Source organism: Temnothorax longispinosus, chromosome 9 (genome assembly GCF_030848805.1).
Source record: "Temnothorax longispinosus isolate EJ_2023e chromosome 9, Tlon_JGU_v1, whole genome shotgun sequence".
Classification (NCBI taxonomy): domain Eukaryota; kingdom Metazoa; phylum Arthropoda; class Insecta; order Hymenoptera; family Formicidae; genus Temnothorax; species Temnothorax longispinosus.
The window spans coordinates 1,670,292-1,680,250 of record NC_092366.1 but is presented as its reverse complement, the minus strand read 5'-3'; the positions used below and the strand labels follow the sequence as shown (position 1 = coordinate 1,680,250).

Below are 9,959 nucleotides of genomic sequence, written 5' to 3'. Positions count from 1 at the left end.
GGACCGTTACTACTTCAGGCAGCCGGGCGTGCGCGGCGCGCGACGCGCTCCGAGTAGATTTTCTCCTCGCGATGATCTCAGGGCAGTGGGCACACAACACTTTAGAATTATTTTGATTGTTTAAATCGGTCGTGTTATAATTATGGGTCTTATACTAATTTTGTTGTACACAGTGATCGCTTGCTGAATCTTATATAGCGAATATATGTTTATTTCGTTATCTTTTTGTGCCATTAAAATTTTAAAATTTAATGTAATATCTCTAACAGATAAATTTACAATAAAAAACAATATATTCTTTTTTTAGTAAAGAATTGAAATTCTATATGATATATAACGATATTCTCTAATTAATTATTCATATCAAAATCTATCGAAGTTCAATTAATGATTGACGACAATTTGCGAAAAAGTTTGTCTAAAATCAAGAGATTACTTAAAAATGGTTTACCTTAAAAGCATCTGCATAGGTGTGATAAACAAATGCATAGGTGTATATATGTTATTGTACAAATTTACAATGCGGGATGCCCAGATAAATTCAGGAAAAGAAGAGGAGAGAGGCTGTTGCGCTTATTACTACCGTGGATACGCAGTGATATAAATTAACTTTACAGCGGCTATGTGATGTTTGCAATCATAATTCTGAAATTTTCAATTTCAGACATTCTCGTAAATTTCCTTCCAGCGAGAGAAAGAAAACGGAGGATTGTTTGTGGAAGTATGGTTTCGCAATGTTCAGTAAGTAAAGTATCTCGTAATATAAATTTGTTCGTAATTCCTATCGGTTTCTTGTATCTGTTAGCTGTCAACGATTTCAACCGTTCTCGTTCGAGCTGCAACATACCTAAAAAGTTAAAGCGAAAAGCAACAGTTTATTTTTTTCCGATTTTCATCTCTCGGAGCGCTCAGTCTTTTTTCAATAATTTTTCCAACGTGTTTGATAACTTTGCCGCTAGTCCAAAACGTACAAAGTTGTCAATTGCATCATATTATGTAACAAATTGCGAACTCGTGACGTTTCTAAAAAGTGTATTAATAATTAATCCACTGTGCTATTGTGGAAGAGGCCGAATTAAGAATAAGCCGACTAATTGACTTGACCTTGTTTACTGCTGAATTGCTTTATTTGTTGGAGCGTGACGAAACTCTTGTCTCGGTTTTTGGCAATTAGAGTGGCGCCGCATGTCTATCATAATCCAGCCGTTTCTACGAACATGTGTTTTCCCGCTCCGAGAAACTTAATAAAAGCGCGTGTACATCACAAAAAAAGCACGATTTTTCATTGTTCATAATATCGCTTTATTTTTCGACAAATATTTATTTTATTTCATGCCAACGAATTAGAGAAACATACCGTTTTTTACTTATTTATACTTAATTTTTATTTTTTATTACAAAAAGAAAATTAAATTATTCTATATAGTTTTTATCGCCAACATTACGAGTTTTTTTTAATTACTTAGATTTTTTAAATATACTCGTATAAAATTATTTATTTTCGTAAATCTCGTTGCACTTTAATTTAAAGATTAATCCCAGAATATTCTACAAATTTAATTATTAAAACCAATGCATACCACTTTAAAAAGATTTTTGATCGATTTTACCGCAGCCATATATATTTTATCATCGAAAGCGTCGCATAGACGTCCAATGTAAAATCAATCGCGATTTCGAAACACCTCGAAGTCGTCGACTGTCTCACATGAACCAATGTTAACGCTCGGTCGTCTCGCTCTGTCCAACCAACAAGACTACGAAATTAAAACTCTCCTCCGAAGTCATCCCTCTCGAAAGTTTCACAGATCCATTTGCAAATCCAACTGTCACCGATCGCGCCACATTACCGTGAAAAGGAGCCGGGATAATGCTGAGCGAAGCGGTCGCGATAAATCCTTCAGGTTGCTTCGCGTTATACATAAAACTCTTGATATAAAAACACGAAACTGCGATCTTTGCATTTCTGTCATTGCACATTCCGAAGCTGTGATGTGAAATAGAAAAAAAAATGTAATATTTAACGTCGACAGCGATACTGCTGCGAATTCGTACGCTTTTCTCGTTCGTGCATCAGCATGCTCTTTGTAACTATATATGACAGAAAGAATTTTAGAGAAATCCTGAATAATCAACGCTATATTACTTTTATTTTACTTTTATTTTCGGATAAAAAAATAATCTTACTAAAATAATCATGACTGAGTAATCTACTGGAAAAGATCTACTTTAAACTAAATATCATAGTCCTAATTGAAAATAATTTTATTCTAAAATAATTATATTAAAATATTATACGAAGGTTATGTCAAATATTAATGCTGACTGTCAAAGTTTAATACGGGGGTACTCTCTCTCTGCATTTATACATATATTCTCTTTATGCGCATCTTTTTACACTTTTCGTATTTAAAAGGAAAGAAATATATCTTCGCGATATGTTGAAGAAAGCGAGAAAATAAAAGACATTTAGAAAATTGTAGAATATAACTAAAAAAGAACAAATTGTACAACATATTTTCTGTAGTATTACGTAAAATTCGTAATTGTTTTAGTATATATATAAAAAGCATATTTATTTATATTCTCATATCTTTATAGAAAAAGCGGAAGATCGTCCATTGTCAAATACTTCAAAGAAATCTACGTTGAGTACTGGAAATAAAATTAAGAGTAGAATTCCAACAACTCACTGCGGACGAAATGGCATGCAAGTACGTTAATTATTTGGCGCAATGCATCGCTAAATAGCTTTGTGTATAATAAAAAAAGATTCAATGCCCTCACCTCTCATCAAATCAAATGCAACGTCGATCGTCAATATTCACAATAATAAATCTTAATTTAAAACAATTATTTATTGTAATTTACGAGACATGTCTTCGATACTTGATCACTGCCTGTCAAACGTGATTACAGGGCGACTCGATGAGTCATCCAACGTACGAGGAGACTTCCAGCGGGATTAGCTCCAACAACTCCGCTCGTCGACCAAGCACGAAGACCCTGAGTATGTTGCCGTCTAGAAAGCCGACGAACGCGGTCCCCGCGGAGAAGCGTCAGCTGGAAATACAATACAGTTCAAAAAGAATGCGATACACGAATCTGAAAAAGACGCTCGTCGATAAGCAAGTAACTATCGATCGACATTGATTCTCCCTAAAAACGAGTTCTCATAGATAATTGTAATTATGCGATTGTAGTTGAAGAATTTTTGGTAATTTTTTTTGAATGTATCAAATTAGAAACTTGAACAGTATTCAAAATAAAAGTAGGATGAAGTATAAAGAGGTAAACATTCTTGTAACATTCTCCTTCGTTGCGTGTCTGCAGAAAATCGCGCAAGATCTGTATGACGAGATGTCGAATCTGCGGGAGAAGATAATCGCGGCCGGCGGCAAGGATCCGGGCAAGATCGAGGAACTAAGATCGCCTCAAGTGGAGTGCCCCAAACAAAGCTCGCCGACGCCGATCGAGACAAGCTCGCGACACGATTGCGCCGAGCAGCGGGAGCCAATCTGCATGGACGAGTCGGTGATAATCGGTGTGTCGCTGTTGCAAGATCAGCTGCAGAATCTCTGCGACCGCTCCCAAGAGATCTGCCAACGCGCTCTGGACAAGAGCTCGTCGTTCGCGTCCCTCGTCAAGTCCTGGCTGACAGAATCGAGTCGACAGGACGAGGTGGGCAACGTGCTGGTGGATTATTCAGAGGTGGACGCGCAGCGGGCGAACTTCACGCGAGACAACGAGGAGATGAGAACGCAGCTGGACGATCTGAGGACGGTCCAGAAGGACTTCGTCGCCGAATTCGCGATGAGATCCTCGAGTCTGCGTAGCGAATACGATAATTATCGCGGGCGTGTGAAGGAGGAGAGGCCGAATGTCGATCGCGGGGACCTGCTGCAGGAGCAGTTGAGCGTCGCGCTGGAGGAGCTCAAGGCGGAGCGTGACAAGGCGAATCAAGGGAAGGACAGGACGAGAACGATGGAGCTGCAGATGCAAAAGGCGCGGGCGAAGATTCGCGAGCTGGAGGGGCACGTGGCTAACGAAGAGGTAAAATCGCAACAGCTGCAGAAGTCACTGGAGGCTCAGTTGAAGCAAAAGGACCAGGCAATGGAGCTGAGAATGAAGGATATCCACAAGGCGATGAAGAGCAGCGAGGGCCTCATGGCGAAGATGGAGAAGCAGCGCGACAGCTTCGAGTCACGGTTGTCCTTTTTAATTCCGTCCGAATTCTCGGCCCCTTTTAATCTCGACCTTTAAGAAGTATAAAAGCCTAGTGTTAATTTTAAGTGATGGATAAATAAGGAAAGCTTTTTTTTTAAATAAAATTAAATTTCTATTAAAAAGCTTTGAAAAATTACTTATTATCTTTAGCTAGATAATGAGGTTGAATAAAGGTAAGATTGATCTCTTTTATTCTGTATTTTCTTAAAGTTGCCTTCCTTAGGATGCTGGAGCTCAAAGAAAAGATGGTTCGCAAGGAAGCGGAAGCAAATGCTACTATTAAAGAGTTATCGGTAAAATTTGAAACGAACGAACGAAATTTGAACGCAGAGTTGGTAGAAGAGAGAGAAAAAAGGTGAGTTATAGGTTCGCCGCCTTTAAGAATTTCTATTAGTTTTGTCTTTCAATGTTATCTTTGAAGAAAAATAATTGTATAATTATTATATTATTCTAATATATTTCATGTACATGGATAATAAGAATTAGATAAATTCGGGAAATTCGCGAGAAGTTTTTCTAAAAAAATTTCACTATAATTAATTCTAACATTACATTTATTGTAGACAAGAAGCCGAAAATGCTCTAATTGAAATGGAAGAACGTTGTAAACATCTTGAAGAGAAGAGCCAGCTGCTCTGCGATCTCGCGAGTGAGAAGAGCAATAATATTGCTGTCACAGGTAGGTAAGCTTAGCAATTTCAAAGTATCGAGAAAATTTCTCGTTTACATTTTGAACGAAATATTGACACAATTATAATATTTGCTGGTCAAAGCTTCAGATAATAATCACACGGAGAACGAGGTTTGCTTGTATAATGATCTCATGGCGGCCCGAGCCGAGCTAGAAAGACAGAGGGAAAAGATCGAGCAACTCGAGAGGGAGAAGCAAGAAATTGTCGCTGTGATGCATCAGGCGGCCGTTAGTTTGCATTACTTTCGGAATCTCTGCTTGTATAAGAACTAAGAACCGTTCGATTCGCTTTCCCACACTTGTTAGACCGTGATCTTCGTCTCCGATAGGTCGTTTACAAAATTAATTTCAATTAATCGTCCTTTTCATTCGCCTACAGAGCCATGATAACGAAGACGAGACGAAGGATAGGCTGGCTGCCGAACTCGTAGCCAAGACTAATGATCTTCAGAACCTGATGCTGGAGCACGCTCGGCTTCAGAAGATTGTTAGATTCGAGTAAGTTTCAATATCATGTTAGATTTGGTATATCAAATATTTGAATACCATTTAAAATATCTCTGAACATACAACGGAAAATAAATATTTCCATTTCAAATACAGTCAAACATGGTTTCTAAAAATATATTTATAATTAAAATGATTCTTTCTGTTCTACGTTATGTATTAGCATAGAAGCTAGATCGTTATTTCCTTACATTACAACGATCTTTCACATTCCTGGATAAAAAAAATATGTTTAATTCAGTTTTGATTTTTGCTTTTGAAGAGTTGGTTAGTTTCGAATTCAGACTCTCAATTTTTACTACGTAGGCAAGAGAGAAATGAGGTGCTGGAGAACGACTTAGCCGAGATTCAGCATCGCCTTCAGGCGAGATTGAAAGAAAATGGTAAAGCCCAGGGACTTGACACGATGGAGCTTCAGCAGCAGATTAGCGACTTGCGGAACAGCTTGGCCGAGGCTATTCAGCAGAACCAAGAGCTAGAGACCACCCTGACGCAGAAGCAACTAGAATTGGAGCAGCGCGATCGAGTGATGCGCGAACAAAGCAAATTCCTCAAAGTCCGGGACGAGCTGTTAAGCCTTCTTAAAGGGAAGCAGGCAAACGCGGCAAATCCTAACGAAAACTACGAAGATATCGATGAAGTAATGTTCGACGTTCCCTATATAGCCTTCTTTCTAATCTTCTCATATAATAAGTTCAATCCTTTTAATCCATTCTTAATCCAAATTATGGGAACTGAAATAATAATATATCTCAAATCTTCCGGTTTGATGAATAATTTTCGTTATGTAGGTCATATTTCTCGGGATTTGATTACGATTTAAATCTATTGTATTCTAATAGTTTTTTAAATTTTCATATATTCAGATCAACAAGCAGATTGCGGCAAAGACGGAGGCAATCCAGGAATTGTACATCACGCTAGAGGGCAAGCAGATGCAAGTGATGCGACTGGAAAAGCTGGTGAAGCTGCTGGAGGATCAGCAGGATCGCGCACAGGCACAACGCACGCGACTCGAGCATCGCATTGCGCAACTGGAAGTGAGCTTGCGGGAGAAAAGTAAAAACGATAGCAACCGGTATGTCATGAGGAAGTATTTGCGTAAACCTCGATCGAGCATCGTCAACGATAGATTGTCGCGCGCTTTTTCTTGCGAGTCGAACCGAGCGTTACTAGAAACGCCGTATCAATACTTTTCGCGTCACGTCCCACCCACGAAGAGTTCGGATCCTCCGCCGAGAAAATTTCATCTTAACGACTGGTACCGTATTTCGTCCGATAAGGAAAAGGCTTTCATTTGCGAGCAATGCCGGCGGGAAGTTAATGAGAAATTCAGGGATGACGTAATCCATCACGTTGGAAATCGTCGCATTCGGGGATCTCTTTACGGTTGGTTGATGGATTCCACGGCTTTAGAAGCCCTCGGCGAGCCAAGGAGTCGCTTAAACAAATTTCACGGCGAGCTCAGCTCTGAGGAAGACGCGAATTGTTTCTACGGGATCGTTAATCCTATTGTGGTTCATGATAAAGCGAAGGATTGTAACAGAGAATCACGTCGTTATCGCGAACAACATTATTGTCGATATCGCGGTCGTCTGCCGAGGCGGTCTTTTCATGACGTCTCTCTTCGATGTAATCCGATTATTCGCGCGACGTAATACCATTATTTCTCATACAGTTCATGCATTACAATGAGGCTTATTGCGTCTATATTATAATTAATCATTTCATCCTGTTGTGTCGGTTTGAATAGAAAACTTCTTGAGAGATCATACCTGAGAAATGATATCATTTTAAAGTTTTATGCTTGATACGTAACGGTATGTTTCATGGAATTTGTTTAAAAATTTCATGATCACTTTTGCATTGACAATTAATTTTTTATTCACTAATTCAATAAGCTATGATAACATTGGTACTCGCAAGTAATATTTTTAGTAAATTAATCGTTGTTATTACAGATATAAATAAGTGGACGCTATTAACACACATTCGAGACAAACCATTCTTATGCGGATTTTTACTCGCATATTTTCTTTCATTGTAATATTATTTTAAAAGTTTTTTTTAAGTTCTCTCTTGTCTCAAATGTATTAATTATGTGGCCTGTTTTGGTAGGCTAGGTACTCCCTGCTTCATTGTATCGGTATTGATGTAACTCGACGACAAAGTTTCTTACAGAGTGCCTAGCCTCGCAAACAGATTGGATTACAATTAACATTTCTGATAATTTATCCTTTTATGTTTTAGGAGTAGAGCCTTCGGTATCCTGTAAGAAACTCTGTAATCGTCGGCACAGCCTATAAAGTATCAACCTGCGACTATATTGGATTTAACAAGAAATTATTTACATGTGCATGTCAGATATCTATAATTCGCGTGTGTATACATACCTAAAATAACAGTCTAAAATTTTACGTGATATACATATCACACATTTTGAGACAAATAACGTGTTTATACGAGCGCGTTTTTGTAGACCCCGTTTATTTTGTACAATATTTATTCTATTGAATAAAAATATATAACATAAAAAATATATTAATTTATTTATTCCATTATTCGCTATCGTTATCGCTGCTACCTGAATAAGCACCTAATAACGAGAGACCATTGCCGACATTATCTGACTTAGTGTCTATATTTACTGTATTCGATGTACTCGTCGAAGTGTTAGGTGTTTGGTCTAACTGTAAAACTGTTTTCTTGTCGGGAGAAATAGCATTTTCGATCATGGAGGTTTTATTTTGTGACGACCTTGCGTTTATCTTTATACCAATATTACCTTTCTTGACCAAAGCGGACGAATTCTTTTTATTAGATAATAATCCCGTATTTTCCGACCATAATGATGCTTTGGCAAGTTTTAAAGAATGTCCAGAATTTTCCTGCAAGTAAGCAATAATTATCATTAGTTTTCATGTTTTTGATTAAATTTTTCCTGCAACAAACAATAAGTAAAATTCATTAAATGCAAGATTAAGACCTTACTGTTTCTTTGTCGTTTGCTTCATCTGTTTTAAGTATTTTTGTAGGAGGTTGAACTTTTTCTTCTTCTTCTTCCAGGTCCTCAACTTCTTCTTCCACAACAGTCCCGGTTAATTGTCTCTTGCCAAATACAGATTTAATATACCGTTCATCCAATTCTTCTTGTTCCTTTTCTGTCCTCTGTTTAGCAGCTGCGGTGTCGTATTGTTCCAACATTTGATCATAATCTATGGTCTGCTGCCTTCGATTTAAATCCTTCAACTCCTCCAAAGATTCCAACAACTCCAGCTCTTGCTTCGATTGGAGCGTTCTCTTTTCCAGGAGTTTCATCGGATTGGTGGCCTCTTCCTCTTTCTCCTCGTCCTCCTCCCTTTGCGCCTGTTCCTCAGCTAGTTTCAACGCCATAAAATTTCTCGTGGCGCCTGCCTCTATCTCGTAATCCGTATTCTTCGGATCGGTCTTGAAAGATATCTCTTGCAGGCAGCGGGTGCACTTAATGTAGAACCTGTAAATGCGTATCCCCAGATAATCGTCGCCCTCGACGTCCTCCTTACGCGCATTAAATTTCTTGCCCTTGTAGATATATTCACCGCATGTCTTGCAACGCATGTTGAACGGTGCCATCAGTCGCACGGTGTACTGGCGATTTCTCGCCAGTTTCATGCGCGGGATCTTCGACGGATCGAAATCCGGTGGATAGTATTTCTGGAATACGAGGAGATAAGAGATGAAGGTTATTAAAGAGTGGATAAATGTGGATAAATGCAATTGCGAAAAGCAATTTCTCGTCTCGTACTTACGTTCAAAACTTTGCGCTCCGACATCTTGCGGCTCTAGTCCTCTAGGTGCGCGATTAGGCTTTGAAATTTATATCTTTCAAATAATTTGTGGACAGCAAAGCCGCAGCTCTTTAAGGTTAGGTCGAAAGATACAAACGCAAACGGAGTACGGAGTGACGTAGTTCGGTTCGGCTGCGTAGTGCGTGAACGTTTGCCAACCGTGCGCGTCAGCCAATCATGGTGTCGTGCCGCGATATCGATTCATCTCGATTTGCGATTCTCGAATAGGGCCGGTATCACAGTCTGCGATTAACGTGATTCTCCTGCATCTCTTTCTAACTATCCCCCTAGAAAGAGACGAAGAGTGAAGTTTAATCGGAGAATCTAGGGAGAATCACGTTAATCGGAGACTGTGATACCGGCCCCTTCGGAAGCTGTAGATCACTTGAGGATAACGTACTTGTATCTTACTACCATTATTATGAGATTATTATTGAGCAGTATCGTGCCATTAGAGCTAGCGGACGCTGTTATACCGAATTCTTTGAAAGAATCAATAACAAATGCTATAATGGACGCACCAATATATCTATTGTACTAAGCACTGCATTCTATGTTTTTAGAATATGCTCGTGTAAGTAATACAATTCTTATTTTCCTATGTCCACTCATTAATACCGATTATCACCGTTAATACAATCATTTTCATTTTTGTGTAAAAGTAATTTTTTTGTTTGTTCTTGAACCTATTTGTTTTTAGCATGATT

General features: G+C 38.6%; 2 protein-coding genes across 2 annotated transcripts; one reads left to right on the top strand and one right to left on the bottom strand.

Moving 5' to 3' along the window:
• The first annotated feature begins 136 nt into the window (after nt 1–136).
• LOC139819636 (uncharacterized) lies at nt 137–7,605 on the top strand. Its single transcript, XM_071789139.1, has 10 exons — nt 137–741; nt 2,602–2,714; nt 2,920–3,132; nt 3,334–4,208; nt 4,451–4,582; nt 4,791–4,906; nt 5,001–5,146; nt 5,298–5,416; nt 5,732–6,065; nt 6,292–7,605. The coding sequence occupies exons 1-10, from the start codon at nt 735–737 to the stop codon at nt 7,081–7,083; spliced, it is 2,847 nt and encodes a 948-aa protein (XP_071645240.1). The 5' UTR covers nt 137–734; the 3' UTR covers nt 7,084–7,605.
• A 37-nt stretch (nt 7,606–7,642) lies between these two features.
• Nucleotides 7,643–9,387, bottom strand: LOC139819650 (splicing factor YJU2). The gene is made up of 3 exons (XM_071789167.1): nt 9,214–9,387; nt 8,417–9,118; nt 7,643–8,313 (listed from the first exon to the last, which is right to left on the bottom strand). Exons 1-3 carry the CDS (start codon nt 9,235–9,237, stop codon nt 7,984–7,986), a joined length of 1,056 nt encoding a protein of 351 aa, XP_071645268.1. The 5' UTR covers nt 9,238–9,387; the 3' UTR covers nt 7,643–7,983.
• Nucleotides 9,388–9,959: the final 572 nt, after the last annotated feature.